The sequence below is a fragment of the Harpia harpyja genome, chromosome Z (genome assembly GCF_026419915.1).
Source record: "Harpia harpyja isolate bHarHar1 chromosome Z, bHarHar1 primary haplotype, whole genome shotgun sequence".
NCBI lineage: Eukaryota > Metazoa > Chordata > Aves > Accipitriformes > Accipitridae > Harpia > Harpia harpyja.
The window spans coordinates 2,225,584-2,243,804 of NC_068969.1; the positions used below are offsets into that span (position 1 = coordinate 2,225,584).

The 18,221-nt window shown below is 39.5% G+C and overlaps 1 protein-coding gene across 17 annotated transcripts in view; it reads left to right on the forward strand.

Moving 5' to 3' along the window:
* The window catches only part of IQSEC1 (IQ motif and Sec7 domain ArfGEF 1), a 359,420-nt gene that overhangs the window by 280,023 nt on the left and 61,176 nt on the right, over window positions 1–18,221 (forward strand). Inside the window, exon 1 of one of the 17 annotated variants that reach the window (XM_052776761.1) lies at window positions 7,629–7,792. The exons of 15 other annotated variants lie outside the window; for them this stretch is intronic. In XM_052776761.1, coding sequence (XP_052632721.1) covers window positions 7,728–7,792 — 65 coding nt within the window. In that variant the 5' untranslated portion in view covers window positions 7,629–7,727. Of the gene's footprint in view, window positions 1–7,628; window positions 7,793–18,221 lie in introns of those variants that run through there. One more of the 17 variants, XM_052776762.1, reaches the window with a different exon arrangement.

Genomic DNA, 18,221 nt, shown 5'->3' on the forward strand with positions numbered 1-18,221 from the left:
AAATCTGCACTGCTTCTCTAGTAAAGCAGAATTACTTTACTTTTTCAGACTTTTATTATGACTAAGTAACAGTCTGGAAGGGGGAGCTCATGGCTTCAGCTTTCTCTCTGTGAGGTCTGCTGTTTTAGAGCATCAGGATATATTCCTTACATCCTGAGTTTCTCAGAACTTACATTTTGAGTTTCCATCTTGAGCCACATGGATTCCATGCCCACCACCCTTGCTCAATAGTGGCACCGAACGTGCAGCCAGTGAAATCCTGGAACCCAGTGACTTGGTGTTGCAAATGTTTAGGTGTGTCCTAAGCTGTGGGAATTCTGGATTCATCAGAGAACGTGACACTCCAAGTGAGGAAAATGAAGGAGCCACTCTTGTCTCTTAAGAGTGAAATATGTACAAAGGACTATTACATGTATAATGGTATCAGCAAACTTGTAATTGGAGTCACCTTGTATTCACAGTACAGAGTCCTGCCTTTATTGCCCCCAAGGATGCAGATTAAAGGTTTCCCTTTCTCTTTGACTCTATTTCGATCTACAATTTCTGGCAATAATAGAGTGGCCTTCTTGGGTTACAGATGAACTTCTTTCTAAATGGGCTTTCTGGCTCCTTGTCAGCCTTTTTTCTCTGGAGGATTTCCAAGCACTCATATCCTTCTGTCCATGGATTTGTGAGAAGAAAGCGTTTTCTCTTGAAGAGCCACCACTCAGTGCTGATTGACCTAGATCGCAGCTTCTGCTTCTCAGGTATAGTTTCACTGCTGGGGTGAGTCTCGGCAACATTTATGACTGCTGAAAGCCCCCTGCTAAATTTTTTTTGAAAGGGAGATTGCATGGTATTTGCACAAAAAAAAATTTGTTCCATGTGCCTATGGATCTGTCAAGAGAAATTGTAAATATCTTGATAGTATTATAATGAAATGTAGTTATCTAGTAACTGATGAATTTTGTGAAAAAACAAAACTGTGTCTTGCTGTGAGCCGCACTATGGGGAGCAGAGGTAGAATCAGAGAGGCTGAAAACATCAGCTCAGAATCAGCGTGACCAGTGTTCCAGAATTCTCTGAGAGAAATACCTAAGTACTGTACTAAATAAAAGCTCTGCCTAATGTTATTTTTTCCGATGTTGTTCCCGTGGATGTAAATAGTCAGTGTTTTAGTGCACCTAATAATATAGTTTTCAATAGCTCCCCACACAAGTGAGGGTTTCTAGGGTCAACTACTGACTTTGAGGGACAAAACCAGGTCAGAGTATTGACAGCAGAGAATTTTGAGTCGGGAATCCTGGCTTTGATCTGATGGTTTGACTGCAATGTAATCCTCTTTATGCATTGTTTTTCTCGTTGCTGAGATTTTGTCTATGTGTTTTAAAACTTGCTATAGTTTACAGGATTGTCTGGTTTGCATGCTTCCACACTGGATAAATCAGTGTATCTTAGCCTTTTGAAACATTGTTATCATTGTGGAATTTCCTTTCTTGTTCCAAAATCAGGCCTCCTGCCTAAATCTTCTAGCCAGGGCTAAGGAGAGAGTTTGCTGCAGAGCGCAGCCTTTCACTGACAAGGTTCTTTTTGAGGGGCTTAATAACAGACGGTTTTCTTTTCGCCCTCTGTAGAGCTAAGTATCTTGTTTTATGGGAGGGGATAAAGCAGCAGAATGTGTAGATATGTTTCATTTTTAGTTCTCCCACTGATCTGCAAGATGACTGTGAAGAGTTATTCTCATTTTCCTCTGCTATGGTTTATACTCTTTGTGCTTCAATATTCCCATCCTTCACATAGTGATAATGCTATTTTATATTTTGTAAAGGGGGGCGGGTGTGAGACAGGTAGTTGAAAAGTACAGTTTCAAGTCTACAAACCCTTGAAGTCAGTGAAGATTTCCTTTACCTTAAATAGGCTTTGCATCTGTTTTTAGGAGAGCAAAAGGACTACAAAGATTCATTGTTTTGCCTACTCCATAGCAACCGACAACATAAAGCCTTTTCCCAGATGTGTTTATTTGAAGGCTTTATAAATTCAGTTTTAAAAATGAACTGAAGTTGTAGCTATTGTTTTAATGCCGTTTTTTGTATATCGGCATTAAAAAATTAAGTGAACTAGTATGCAGCCATAGGAAATGAAGAAATGTATATGAGAGAAGATAAGAAATCCATTTTGGGGTGACACAAAAATGGCATAAGTACAGTAACATGTTAGCTTTTAAAGAACTACCTGGCATATTTGAGAATTCCTATGTAATTCCAAGTCATGTGGGAAAATTATCACAATATATTATGTTTTATACAGTTAGAGAATCAATTACTGTTTATGGATAATTCTCATCATGCACCAAAATAGAATATTGTGAAAAAGCATTGTCCTTGAAACTGATATATCCCAATATTTTTTAAAGACACAGTTTTTGTTAGGTGTACAGGTAAGCATGCGTAGAGGGAGAGCATGAGAAGCAGAGAATTCATCATGGGAGGGAGGAGGTGGAGGATCCATATGGGTTAGCATATTTTTTTCAAGGGATGAACTGGATTAATATCCCCCCAAAGCCCACTGTGAGAGAAGTAACGTGTATTTTGACCCATGTATGCATTTTATTGTACAATGTTGCATGGCTGTATTTATAGTCTGCAGGAAGAAAACCACTCCCTAGTAGTTTCTTGCGTTTTTTTTCTTGATAACCCTTTGCTTTTATTCAAGCAAAATGCAAGATAAATGCCCATTTCAGCCTTTTAGATCTTGGAAATAATGCTGTATTAAATGTGATTAAGTTGGGAATTACCCTTAAGCAGGGTCATAATTACTGTAGATTTAGATGGCATGTTATACAAATTGCTGTGTGCTTATAATTACAAATTGAGTTTGTTGCACTCTGGGGGTTTATAAACTTTATCTTAGCTATTAACACATTAAATAACAGTGATTTATGTAAATTACTGGATAAACCAAAATTTCAGTGTTGTGCTTAATCTAAGCATTGTATTTCTGTATTAGAAATAAATTATGGTTAGCTTTAGCAAGGAAGATTGAATAGTCTAACATTCACTACTGAGATATTGTTAAACATGGTAATAGTGACAAAATTGGAGCCGCCTTTCTAAGTTTGTCAGTAGTGTTTGCTGGTCACACTGACTGAAAACTACAGTGGTACAAAGTGAATGAACTAGCAACTATAGTGAATGAGCCGGTTGTCAACAGTAAGCTCTTCCCATGGTCAGCCAGCCTGCTTGCTTCAGAATTATTTACCTCAAACTTCTGGACTGACCTAGTGAGCATAAGTTCATAGTTTGAAATCTTTGTTTACTTCCTCTTGCACAGACATTACCTAGTTCCTTAATTTTTTCTCTAAGTCACGTTGATTTTTTTTTTTTTTTAATGGAGCAAAGGTAACTTTGTGTTGTACAATTAGTTGTGCTCCAAGAAATTGCCAGGAATAAGGATGCTAAGACATGAAAAAATCACTTTCCTATCTCCTTACCCTGCGCTACATATTTCTACAGTATCTTGGTGGCAGCTCTAATGCTAGTTAGTTGTCAAAATAGCAGTGAGATAACAACAGAGTATATGGCCTCTGTATGTCCTATTGGTTCTGCCAAAGTTTCCTATACAAAGTGCAGATAAAGAAAGTGGTACAGAAGCCCACACTGGCTCTGTATTGTTAGAAGAGCCTCTCCTGCCCCTGTCTTCTAAGGCCTGAAACATCACCTCTGCATAAGCACTGCACCTATGTAGTCAGGAGAGCAAAAAAATGTAGCTACATGCCACCAAAAAATTGTCCTAAAAAGCCAAGCCTTGATGTCTATGAAAAATCACCACTGATTACCTGAGTGAGAATGGGTTATGCACTATGGATTATGGTTACTGTCACCTGAGGGAGAATGGGTTATGCAGTATGGATTATGGTTACTGTTATGTGAGGGAGACTGGATTATGCACTATGGATTATGGTTCAACAAAGATGGTTTTGGAATGTTGAAACATAGACAAAAAATCCCTCCAAAAATAATTGCATCAGGCTGCCTTGACTCGGAAACCACAATGCCATCTGCGTAGTGCAGCAAGAATTTGTTTTTCTGTGTTTAATTTCCCCTGTTGGAAAATGTGCAAGATCTTAAATACATAGATGATTTTGACATTTAATCTGTACTTTAGGTTTTAAAGACTTACTAAAACAAGAACTGATTTAACAAAAACTTTGTAGCAGAATGGTCGAAACAAAATTGAGAATTCTGGATGCTTGACACTGGGGGGTGGGAGGGAAGCTGTAACAATTAGCCAGGTAGTGTTTGAAATGGGATGTGTTAGTATTGCTTGGTTGTTTGCTTATCTAGCGTGTTCAGATCTGCAGAAGGAAGATGGTTTGAAGCGGGTTCAGAAAATCACATTCTTCAGAAAATTCTGTGACTGCTTTTGAGGTCAGAGCTTCTTGGCCACCCTTTCCAGTACATATCCTCCTTCACAGCCCACGCTAAAGCTGTCTGCACTTGGTTGCTAAATGGAAACTGGTTTCCAAAGGAGCAGTTGACTTTTGTGGACTGCTTATGTCTGCCTTGGATTTCTCTCTGTTTACAAGTAGAGATGAAGCTTGATACAGGAGGGCATTGAGTCAGGACCAGAAAAATGTGGGATTGTTGTCTATCCCAGAACTTCTGTAGGGAAGAGACTGTCTGGGTAACCACGAGATGTTGAAAGTAGGCATTGCAGTGTAAATAGTCCCTGGTTATAGACTTGCAGTGACATTACTATCAAAACAGTCAGTGTAGGTGTGTCCTTCCTTAACGTATTTGAGTTTCACTGAAAGCTAGTTAAACCCAGGCTTATTGGAATCTATGCCTAATGCTTCCTTAGGAAACTATGCAAAATGCACACTTGATCCAAATGTTTAACTGGTTTACGTAAAAGTTGCTTTGATTCTTTTTATCATCCAGGAATATGCGATTAGCTCTCATGGTATGTATTGTAAATAAGAGGTCTGTTGTATATACAGCACAAGGGCACAGCTGGGCCTTTCATTGCGCTCTTTCTTGTACCTGATCTGTTTGAGCAACATTTTTAGTTTCTGACTAAACTTTAGTTTCCCCAAACTGCAGAGATCAGCCAGTGCTGCTTTTATGTGCTAGAGTATTTCCATTCCTAAAAAGTATAGTGCAAATTGCTCTGCCCCTACACAAAATTGCACTAAATATTGTGCAAATGATTATGAATGAAGCCTTTAGTGGCAAACTTACCAACTGCCCCCCAACCCCACCCTCCAAGAAAGGTTTTTGTTTGCTTAATTAGCTTCCCCTTCTCCAGTACCCTGGCATCTAAATGAAGACAAGGAGTGTCTGTGGTTAAGTTTGCCCAGCTTACATAGACATGATGCTTATTTTGATGAAGGGAAACTTCATCTGGAAAGTGAGATGTTTTGATGGTTCTATGAAACAGGAAACCCAAAAGTTAAAACTTGTCTGTCTTTCTTGCTTTATTACACGATATTAACCATATGGGCCCTACTATTTTTTGAAACACTAATTTCTTTGTACCTATAGGTAGCACTATTTATCTACTGGTTTTATGGTGCAGTTTCAGCTGTTCTTTTGACCTGAAAAGCTAGAATTGCTGTAGGAATATTCTACCAAAGAAACTGTGACTTAGCAAGTACTCTTCAAAATTATTTGATGTTTAGATCAGCAGAGGAATTCGGACTGCATTTTGAGCAGGAGCAGACAGTTGATAAGGTGATGTTCCCTCGGGACAACAGGTTCTGGTACTGGCTGACTCCTTGGATCTTCAGCTCTGGGGTTAACCTTCCAGATATGCTGCATACCCTTCTCTTTTCTAGGCTTTGGGAGAGGAAAGCTGGGAAAGCATCATGAAGCATAAGCATTTTTGTTAAAATATGTGTGTAAAATGTTATTGGGTGTGAGAAAATGATATAATTTCAGTGTTCTCATTTGCAGGTGTGTGGTTTCTACATAAGAGGCGTATATAAAAATTAAAGCACCTTTTATGGTATTCTAGGAGATGAGATGGTTTTCATTTATGAATTACTAAGTTACAATTAACTCTGCTTAGACTTGATTTCTTGCAATACTTTAATCACTACGTGGTGAATCTGCTTGAAAAAAATTAGGAAGGATTGTTATTCATGTGTCAAATACTGTGATGATGAAATTCAGTTGGTGTGGTTTTGGGGGTTTTTGTTTTTTTGTTTGGTTTTTTGTTTTTTTTTATTCTAGTGAGGAATTCTTGCTTGCCAGAACTAGCTTTACTATTGAGCTACCATGTGTTTGGAGGAGGTGGAGGTTTCTTTCCATTCCCATTTAAAAAAGCTGTGAGAACACTGAGGACATGATGCAGCAAAATCCACAAGCTTTCTAGGTCAGGTTTCAGTGGAGCAACAAAGGATAATAATTATAATCTTTTGGGAATTACTCATTTTTATCCAAAATTCTCATTCTGGTGGGTATTTTTTTAATAATAAATCAACTACTCCTCCAAAAATTGTTGTTCTCCTGTCACCAGGCCTCCACAGCACTTAATGTATTATCTTGGGTGCGTTTTCTTTCTGTGAGTTTCATAGTTCACTTTCTGCCTTGCAATCACGAACCTCAAACCATCTTATACTAGTATAACGCATATAAAAATGATGTTTTATGGAAAGTAAATAGGATTTGGATTATTGTGCTAATCTTCAGAACAACAACAGGGAAGTTCAGATGCTGCTGTTTTGAATGTGTGTGGTGTTGACAAAAGCGCTCAATTTCCTCACCTGGTTGCGTGCCTAAGTGTAGGGAGAAGGGGTTGGAATATTTGCCGCCAGCACAGCTGCTGCCGTTGCCTCGAGTCAGGATTTTTTTAACAAGCTAAATTCCTTCTTCACATTCTTATTCTGGTGCATCTGAAATATTTTTAGCTTTTCTATTTAGCGTTGCTCTTTCCATGGACATCTCCGGGAGTTTCAGTGTGGCTGCCAGAAGCCTTAGACAAAATGCAGCCACACCCTTCGTCGGAGGGAGTTTCTCTTCCCCTCTCAGATGCCTCCAATGTCTATGTATACTTTTTCACTTAAAATAATTTAAAAGACAATTGTTTTTTGGTTTTTTGTTGTTTTTTGGGGTTTTTTTTAAGCAGATGAGGTGGGCAGGGAGAGCTGAAAACAGTTGGACGTTCCTTGACCACCATAAAGAAAATTCTGAATCTTGACCAGCACCTTTGCTCCGAAGGCCTCTCCTTTAAAAGTCCCCAGAGCCTATTTTAAAACTTTACCCTTGCTGCCGAGGGAAAGGTCCGTTGCGGGTCCCGGAGCCAGGCCCTTTACGTTGTCATTAATAGCGCTCTGGTTTTAATGAGGCACGAGCCAGCGCTCCGCGTTTTTAGTCTCCGGAAGGGCCTCGGGCGCTACCTGAGCGTTGCCGGGGGCCGTTTGGGACGGCTCCGGCGGGCACCGTGCCCGCCGGAGCCGTCCCAAGAGGCCCCCGGTTACGGTGCGGACCGTGAGGCGACCGGCTCCGTGAGGAAGAGCGGTGGCGGGGGCGCGCGCCGCGGCCGTTGGCGCCTCGCGTTCCCCGGGCAACCGTCCTCCGCGCGCGCGCGCGTGCGTGCGCGCGCTCCCGTCCTCCTCCCCTCCCCTCCCCTCACCCTCCCGCCAACCCGAGCCGTGCGCGGCCGCTGTGAGGGGAGCGGGCGGGGCGGCCTTGAGGGGCGGCTATGGTGGCGGCGCGGAGCTCCCCGCCTGCGACTTCGGCCCAGCCATGTGGTGCCTGCACTGCAGCTCGGAGAGGACCCAGTCGTTGCTGGAGCTGGAGCTTGACAGCTGGTAAGCCCTGCCCGGGGGGTCGGGGGGCGGGGGGGCGGAACCCCCGGGCGCCCTGCCGGCCCTGCTCGGCGGGGAGCCCCGTCCTGTCACACAAAGGGCTCTCCGCTCCGTCGCTGCCCGGCCTCGGCGATCGCCGTTGCGGGAAGCTGGTAAGGAGCGGCAGCCCAGAGCCGCTCCCGACTGACAGGGGGCCCGGCTTGCCGCTGGGGTGACCCCCTTTGTCTCTGGGGTGCTGCGAAGTTCGCGGTGACCGTGAACGCACGGCGGTCTACGGCCGGCGGCGGCTTTCTGGCGATCGTGTGTTGTTCTGGAGCTTATGTCCTGGGTTGAGGAGGGGGGAAGAATTACAGTGCCGTCTGTCTCGCAGGGACGCAAGTTTGAAATCGCAAGCGTTTAAATGTGGTATCAAAAGCGTACCCGTGCATACGCTGCTGCTAGTCGGTGGCAGATGAGGTATAAAACCGCCAGAAGCTTTTTGAGAAAAGTGCTGTTAGGGCGTGATCTGACTTAGCGTGTGCCTTGCCGCTAAGATCTATACATGAGTGTACGCAAGCATGAAAACACTTCTTTTCATTGAGCTTGATATAGTGCAAGAAATCACATGGCTGGTGTCAAACAAGCGGCGAGTTCTACTTCAAAGCCCTGGTACACACTGTTCCCGGTGTCCGAAATCGACCGGGGGAGAGACCGGGAGACCCGGCGTTGTAACTGTCAGCGCGGGAAGGTGCGTTAAATTCAGTGATAACTGCCTAGGGTAAATGATCGTTTGCAACTCATGCCCTCAGCCAAAGGGAAAAAAAAAAAAAAAAAAAAAAAGAAAAGAGAGTTTAGTTTAAAGGCCTTTGAAGTAGGGATACTGAATAACCGATGAAAGAAAAATAGAAAATGGGATTTGACGTGTTAATACGTACAGTCTCTGTTGTTATGATGTTATTAACTACTAAAATAATGTGCGTCAAAATCACAAAAACACAGTACTCTGTTACATGAGCTACTTGAAAACTAGATGTAGGAACTAGTTTTTCTTGTGCAATATTGTGTGTAGATTATGATGGACTAAAATAGTTACCCTGGCATGTGCACTTTATCTTCAATGCATTGTGAAAGGTTATTCCACCAAATAATTCAATGAAATTCTGAGCTGATCAACTGTTAAAGAAATATCCAATTTAAATAAAGATAGGCAACATCTTAAATTGGGTGTGTGTGCATGTGGAAAAATAGAAAGGGAGGAAGTGACTAGATTCAGTGTAACTACATATGAATGCAACAGTGTCTTTTCTGGAAAAGAAAGGAAAAATGTTTTTTTGATAAAGAAAAATGTTTTATAGTACAGTTTAGTCACACAATTAATGATCCTTAAGCTCATTTTTACCCTTAAGGAAAATAATAAAGTTGAGCTTGTAAGTTTCCTGGGTGGAGTTGGTAATGTTTGCAGAAGTGATATTACATTTGCACGGCTTGCTACAATACATAATTAGTAAATGTTACTTCAGTTACAGGTTTGCCTGTATTCACACAGTTATACTCTGCTATTCAGTCATTGTTTCAGACTTTTTTCCTCCATTTGCACGTTGCTATGCACTTCCTTTCAGTTAAACTTGATTATTCTGCCTGATGTGTTAAAAGAGGAATTGCTGAGTACTTAGTTTGGATGGTTGCATTTAACTGTGTCTATTCTTGTGGCAGATATCCTTTATATAAACGCAGACTTCATTACATCTATCTAGTGCTTTGGGAGAACTTAAGCCAAGCTGAATGAAATGACCCATTTCCCATTTTACTTCTACTTTTGTACCAGATTTGTTTTGTTGTTGTGATGTCCTGTTCTAGTTCCTGAAATTGCAGATATTGAGAGTACTGTTACATAATAGTCAGCTGTTTTTCCCCCCTCTTAGTTAATAGGTGCTCAATGTTGGGGTTTCATGTGTGAAGTCAGCTATCATCTGTTTTTTTCCTATTTCTACTAACCTGAATCATTATCATCAAAGATACTAACTGTAGTACAAGATCTGGAGCTAACCAGTGAAAATTATAGCGCTCAGTGTATCAACAGCGTTTACTTGTTTGTTTGCCCCTTTAGAAGCTCTCTGGAAATCCTGGTGCAGTTAATAAACAATTTGTAATTCAGTTTCATTGAATAAATTGCAACTGTCAGGTAAAAAAAGCCAAGGATTCAGTTTTTCACCTGAAAAGTACAAATACCAAGTTGAACAGTAACTCTGATCTGTTATTGTTGTTACAAATCTATATTGGAAGGTTGCTAGGAGTTGACACAGTGAATTACTGCTGGGCAAGCAGACTTCTGCTGGAGAAGTTCTCTTCACTAGCAGTTGGTAGGGTGTTCCTCTTGAGAACTGGGAAGTGATTTCTTAGGATAGACAGCCCCGTGGCCTTACATGGTTTTCCTCACCCCGTGACCATTTCATATTTGCAAAATGAAAATTCTCTCAAGAGAACTGCATTTCTATTCATATGGCTATAGAAAGTATTCCTCCATATATTTAGTCTTCATGAGAATACTCTTCCATCACTTGGAGGCTGGGATTTTTTTGTGCCTTTGAGGATCTAGAGGTTAGGCACTAGGACTTTGGGTGGAACAGATACTTTGAAACAACAGTTTACCTTTATACTGATCGTGTTTTCTCTGAAGTATAAAGATGGCAATTCAAGGATCAAACTTTCTGAAGAGGAAGATCTCATAATTGCATAGCTGATTAGCACACTTATGTGATTACTCTAATTATGCTTGCAAACTGTATTTGCCCTGAACACCAGTAAGAAGTAGCTGTGAGTTATAAAAGCTGGCCTAAAAGTAGCCAGTCCTCTGTTGGTAGATGCAAGGTGTCATCCTGAACCAAAACCAATGTTTGTGGAAATGCTACATGTAGGTGTTTAACATCTCCTCACATATTTCCGTTGTGCTTCATGATGTTTAACGCCACTCAGACTTCAGGTGTCTCTAGCAGAACATTGGGAAACAAGAGTGCTGAAAGTGAGATATTGCTTTCCTAGTAAAACATGTCCTTTTGTGTGCTCTGTGGTGATCCAACTGAAATTCAAGACACTGCGTTGCCTTAACTTTCTAGCCTCAGCTGTGTGACTCTCAGTGAGTAAAATTGGATTTAGCTGGCTATCAGAGCAGCTTTAGTTTGGAAATATTAATGCTATAAAGATGTCCTGGAAATTATCCACTAGGCCTTCATAGAAATCTCAAGAACCGAACTAATGCACCCTCTTTGCTGTAAACCCATGTGGCTTCCAGTTTCTGCATGATTCTGACAGGTGCAAAGGAATGGTTCAAGTTACTGTATTTTTGAATATGGTATTTTTGGGGGGAACCCCCACCCCCCCCCCCCCAAAAAAAAAAACAAAACCAAATTATGAAGGACCAAAATTTGAGGAGAAAAAACCAGTTTTGCTTTGAATGTTATTGATACATAGATGTAGATTAGCTGGGTTGTTGTGCCTGTTGTGCCTCTTCATTGTAAGGATTTACCATAATTTGTGAAGGACATTAAGGATGTGATTTTCTTGTGCTTTCAGCATTTACAAAGTTCTTTTTCTGTCAGAATTGATGGCAATTTTATCATTAATTTCAGAGCCAGGCATATTTTAATCACACTAGCTGTCAATCAATTATTGCTTTTTATGTTTATTTAATAACAGAACTGCAGGAGACCTCAGAAACTGTAATCAAGATGGAGCCCTGATTGCTCTATTTGTTACATTAAATATGTGAGGATGTGCCCTTAACCCAGACACTGCCTGATCAACAGAACAACTGGAATTATGAAGAGAAGAATCATGGGTTTGGGGAGAAAGTGTGTTGGTGTGCTGTTTTATTAACCGTGCTTTGTTTGGATGTCATTTATGTTTAAACAGAGTATGGGCCACAAGCCAATTTCATATTCCCAAGTTTGCTGCTTTATTTCTGTTGTCTAAGACGACTGTGTAGTTATAAGAGCAGAATCAGGCCCTGGATTTGGAAGTTCATTTTTAGCATCCTGTATATTGTCATTTTATGTGAAAACTTAGGTAAATACAGATTTTGTTTATTTCCTACATCTTTGTTACGCAAAAATAGTTACTGATCATGGGCTCTTTTAGCAAGACTTATTAACCAGAAATATTTTAGTTACATAGCCCTTCTTGTGTCTTTCAGGAATTCGTTTGAATTTTATTTGGAGGAAGGACAATTCTAGTTAGGGTACAGGCAGAGATGGCAAGTTTACTGCACTGCTGTGGTTTGACTCCAGGTTTCCAGAGAGGAACAGATGCTGCTTTAATCCACTGTAGCACAAAGCCCTAGTATTACATTAAAGGGGACTGCAAATTTAGCTAAATAAATCTTCTTTTGCTTCCTTACAATAGACAAAAGACTAGAAACATTTTCATGAAATTATTGTAAAGATGTCTTCAATAAAATTAAAGAGCCAAGCTTTGGTATGACAAAAAAATCAAACTGTTTTGTCCCTGTGAGAGAAGCAGAAAATTAGAATGATGGCTTTGATAGCCTTTAATACAGGAAATTGATGTAGTATATCTGTTAATCAGATTCTTTTAGTAGTTCAGTGTCATCCAAGTTAAACTTGTGCTTAAAAACAAAGGACCCACTTCCCTGTTGCCTTACGTTGTACAAGCACAAACAAAATGCAACAGTTATGATTTGGCTTCCTTTTACATAAGTGGCTATGTACAGGGCAGGGTAATAGAAAAAGAATCCTAAGCTTGTTTTGAGGGGTATTTGCATCGTTTAGTCAAAAAAATTTCAGTCGCCCCTAAAATTCACCAGATGAACAAGGGTGGATGCATCACGAGTTTAAATGTTTTGGTAAGAACAGAGGAAAAGAAAACTAACTTCCTTCTGTTTGTTGATATATACATGACCTTTCAGGTCATCTTTATGCAGTGTAAAGGAAGCAAGGATGCAAATCTGATGGATTTTCTGTTGCAGGGTATGTTTACAGCCAGTCCGAAAACTGCACTACAGGAAAGTTCACAATTTGACTTTAATTTTCCCTCCCCACCTTTGTGGTAGAATGGACCAAACTCAATCTCAGATCACATGGAGATTAAATACAGCGGTGGCTGTGGGTATTGTAGCTTAGACAGCTGTACGTTGGACTGTATTTAACTTGAGTTTAGTGTATTCTTTTTAGTGTAGCCTACAGCCGTAATGATTATAGTTGTGATCCTTTCAGTTTTCATGAGTCAAGTTGGGGTAGGCCATGTCAGTACTTGCACTGAACTCTAAGGATAAATCTTCGGGAAGGAATGGATGATTTAGTTGGAAGCACTTTTGCCTTTAAAGATAATACCAAAGAGAGGGTTTCCCTCATTGTTTGGGGAGGTTGTGCTGAGGAAGTCATTGTTCAAACGAGATGGACAGCAGTGTTCCTGATCCAGCTGCAGTTCCTAGGGGTCTAATAGTACATGTAACAGAACAGGCCTGTATAAACTCCTGACTTTCTGGTCGTGTTTCCGCTTAATAATAGCTTTTCTCTCAATCTAACTTCCCTCTACACTTTCACTTGGGAATAAAAATTATCTTTGTTTCTCTTTCTTACGAGGTTCTGCTTTATTGTAATGTGCTGTGAAACAGCTGTTGAATTTCCATTCTAGAGGTGTCTGGTGTGATTCTCAATGCTTTGAAGTTAACGTTTCACAGGGTGTTGAACGTTAGATAATGTTTTTAGCTGGTCTTAGATTCTTGAAGGAAAGACAGTTCATTATGGGGCTTTATATATTCTTTTTTTATCTTTTATCCTGTGAACCTCGTTTAGAAGATACTAGTGATGTGAAGCATTTAGTAGAAACTGGTTTCAAGAAGGAGCTGATTCTAATGCTTCAAGTTTTGGGAGAATGGAACTTCACAGCTAATAGTTTCCTATTAATACTAGCAGTTAAGGCTTTGTGAAATTGAGAGGGAACAGAGGTTTGCCCAGCCTTAGTGGAAATTGTCCCAAATGGTGGCAACCTGTTGCAAACTTGGATTCTTTTTTTGTAATTAAGATGTGATTAAGATGTTTTTGATTAGCTTAGCCTAGAAGAAAAGAAGTATTTCAGGTTTTCCTGTGCTGTCACAGTGTAGCATGTTACACAAGATCATTTCTGACTGGTTGACATTTTCAAAATCTGTCTTTGCACAATATTTCATTTTCAGTTTGCAAAATGGTGACTCTTGTTTTCAGGAACTGGACTTCTACCCTTGTCCTAAAGGACCATTTTCCATTGTGGAAAGATCTATGAATTAAGTTGTGGTAAAGAGCCTATAAATTCTAAGAATGATCCAAGTTCTGTATTTTAGACCCGATGTGCTTTTGTGGTTGATCAGCCTCACATGTAGCCCCCAGCTAAGGCAAGCTGTATCAGCAGAAGTCGGTGCAGATTGTCGATGCTTCTGGGAGCAAGAGTTGCAGAGCTGTACTGGGCATCTGTGTGCTACATCGAATTGAAGCTGCTACAAGCTGCAGTACAACATAATGATTGTGCTTGTTCTGTGTATGTGCAATAAATCCTCTATTTTTAGGTACTGATTGGAAGTAGCTAATAAAATTAGTTAGAACATAGGAGCAGATCTTAAAATTAGGTAATAGATAAGCTTTGTAAGGAGAAAGTTCTTGGCTTGTAGTAAGCTTTGAAATCGCATTTTTAGGTCTCAAAGACAGGAATTGCTACTTGTGTTACTTTTTTATTGTGATCAGTGAGGTGGGTCAGAAGTCCTACTGAAAGCCTACATTTAATTCCTCACTAACAGAGAAGATCTATAAAATATATAGACTCAGCATAATGGAGAGGAAATGTAAAAGGAAGGAAGTTTGTGAATGAGAAAAAGCATCTGTCAGCTCTTTAACGGATTTAGAGGTTGTAAGCCATCTTCTGAGGTCTCATTTTCCTACACGCGAAGATTTACATGTAGTTAAGACACAAAATATCTTTCTGAGTGTGTCTCCAAATATCTTCTGTATTTGAGCGCATTGCCTTGAATATAAGTAACATCTAAAACATTTTCTTTTCCACCAAACTCCATACTTCAAACAAAACAACTCTTACCATTTTGTTTCCTTAAACATTATGTTCTGTACACTTTGATATAAACCTTGGGTGTGTTGCAGAGGATAAAAATCTCATTTTTATGAGGATTCCTGTGATTAAGGACTGGTTAGCAGTGATTCTGTTCCAGTAAGTTACAACACAGACCTCTCTCGTTGTGTGCAGAATGCTCAAGGCCAGTTCCCGTTCTCACTAACTTGGTAGCAAAGCTCTGAACTTCACTGGAAGCAGCAACAAGGGTTCTATATTCTCATGCATTTTCTTTCCTACCTGGTGAGAGTTTCCCATGCCCATTTGCATTTATGTTTATCGAAATTATATTGTTCTTCCATAGAGAAAACTAGTAGGGTTTGTCTTTTGGGTTTGGTTTTTTCAGACTTGGCGCGACGTAGTTGGCAGTCAAAATGCAGGATTTGTGCAGTGTTTAAAACTGAGTGATACTTTCATATTATGTATACTTCTAGATTGAGTTGGATCAGTAAAAGCTCTTTCTCTGGTCAGACTTTTAACAGTACATGTTCCTTTTGGATTGGCTTTTTTAAGTACGTTGCGCTCTAACCTTATGACATTTATCTGTAACTTCAGAGAGAAGTCAAACAACCACTAGAAGTTGAACAATGCCTTTCTTTCTGATTTTAAAAGTGGGAGAACTTTAGCCAACTATTTCTTAAATCCAAGTGAGAGAACAAAGTATCTCATGTTTATCAGTGTTTTAAAGCACACCACATTAGATAATAACAATATATTATTAACTAATTGAAATGGGATCCCTTGGTTGTTTTAAATAGGTCTCTGCATAACGTTCTCTTGCTACTTAAGTGAAAATATGGCCAAAATTAATAGAGTTTTGATGTGATCTGTGACTTTACCCGATACAGTGTCCAATACAGAACGATGGTTTTGTTGTCATTTCTGCTGTGTGGACCCTCTGCATGCACTTTGGTTTATGATGTTTCTTAATTTCCCTCTGCCCAGGCACACAGACGTACTTGAAAGGAAAGGCTGGCCTGCTCAAAAATTGTTCCTAGCTCTCTATACTGCTTCTTATTTGTAATCATTTTGAATACTAAAGGGGCAAAACCTTAAAATGAGTCAAATTATAGGCTTTATCAAGTATATTTGATCTAAGCTGAGAATATAGTTTTGTTCTAGGTATGAAATTTCAATGCCTGAAACATTTTATTTATTCAGTAAACAGGATTTCATTAAGGATCTTTAAACTAATTCATGTTTATATGATATACAGTATATAAGAGGGGAAAGAATATTATCCACCAAGACCTGAATGGAGAGAGGAAACTAGTATTTAGTCTCTTATAGAACCTAATTGCCAGCAAGCTGATTTCTCAGCAGTGCCATTCTGTATCACCTCTTCCTCTGGTGGGCTTGACACAACAGCTGAAGCCACAACAGAGGTGAAATACAAGGATAGCTGGTATAGGACACCAAGGATTTTTGCATTGTATCAAATGCTGCTTCAGCTGTGTGTGCAAATGAGTTTTTTTTCTCAGCTGCAGAAATTAAATCTTCCTTTTTAAAATTAGCATTGTATGAAGGTCATGTCATGATATAACCAGTAGAATGTGTATTAATACCTTACTATCTTAAATACATGTCATATGTAGTATAGATACGCTAAATAAGAGGATTCCAGTTGCTGAATGATATATCTGAATAAATAATAAATAGTTGAGGTCAAATTCTACCACAGCTGCATTGAGAAACTCCACAGATTTCTGAAGCTTATCCTATTGTGTAAGAGTTTACATAGGAGGAACAGGACAAAGTCTGCTAGTGGTAGGTAGACCTTCACAGATTTTGTTAAATGGTCAGATACCACAGTTACACTTATACGAAGGTAAGCATCCTTCTGAAGCATACGTGACATTTTCTGATGTTAGTATGTTTTACACTGACACATCAAGAGGAGGAGCTGACCATAAAAACCCTCATTCTAAAAATTGGGCTGATAAATTTGAGAGCTCTTCTTCCAGCCACAAGCCTCAAATTATTACCATAGTCATCTTTTAATAATATTTTATCCATTTTTTAAAAGGGTTTGAAGTATGGAATACGGTCGTTGCTGAATAAACATATGCTGAGTGATGATTAACATAGATTAGCAGAGAATGACGTTGTCTGTCTTTACCTGAGATAGAAGCTAACATTTGTAAGCCGTACTCAAGTTCTGTTGATGCTCTCGGTCTCCTTTGTTACTTTCCAGCTGCTAAATAATGAAAATAAAACACAGCTTTCCCTTTAGCAGATAGGGTTCATAAGGCATTAAATGGGTACTGGATGAGGTCGGTTCGTTGGTTTGTTTGACCCTTCTGTAGTAAATACTTGTGTCTGCTAGCCAATATACTGCCACTGTTTGACTTAGACAAAGGTGATGTGTGAGGTGTTTAACCTTCCTTCTCCTCCTTGGAATCTGAAGATAATCTCAAGTAAGCTCTTTTCAAATGGATATTCTTAGTTCTTAAATCTATTATAAAGGTTGTTCCCTAAAATTGAGAAGTTAGGTAGATTTTCCTGTGGCCCTCTTTTCATCTTGCTGGTGTGCATCTTCATTTCAGAAGAGGCAGTGCATTAATTCTTACATTCTGTTTTGGCGTGGAGAAAATACTCTCATCTTTCTTCTCCTGCTCTCTGCTACTACTAAAGGCATGTAAGACTGTGGGTCAAAATGCCCTTTTTTAAAAAACATGTTTTGTTAATGCCTTTTATAGGTTTATTTAGTGAGAATTAAAACTTGGTAGTGTCCAAGTGAGTAGATGTTGGGGTTTTTCTGTGGTTTTGAATCCAGGACTTGGACCAGAGAGCAAATGAAGGTTTGCAGTGTGCACAGTGGTACTTGTCTGTGGAATTCTGGTCGTTCTGTCAATGGTCGTCAGACTGTGTTTTAACTTAAGCTGGCTGTTGTTGGCAGTCTTATTACACAGAACATTACGGAATAAAGCAGTTGCTTTGTTAGTGTTCATTTCTGAGACACATGCAAATTTTGTATGGATTTTTTTTGCAATGATATTTAACTTCAGTAAGATGAATTACCTGGGACATTACTTTGATGTGCATTCAAAGGTTTCATTTGTTTTTAACAGAAACATCTGAATTGAGAGTGCATTCTAAGTAAAACAAGTTGGTCAATATTTCTTTCCTGGATCAAAGCTTTTGCCACTGACTGTGAATACTGTTGTCCATCATAATGGCTTTGAACTTTTGACAGTGTATATTTGAAGATAGATTGGTTTGTTAATGTTATTGCATTTATTGAATTTGGGGATTTGTATAAGTTCTTAATATAATTGACTTTTGTTTACTAGACAGTACAAAACAGACATGGCAATAAGAACTAGATTCTAATTTGTTGCAA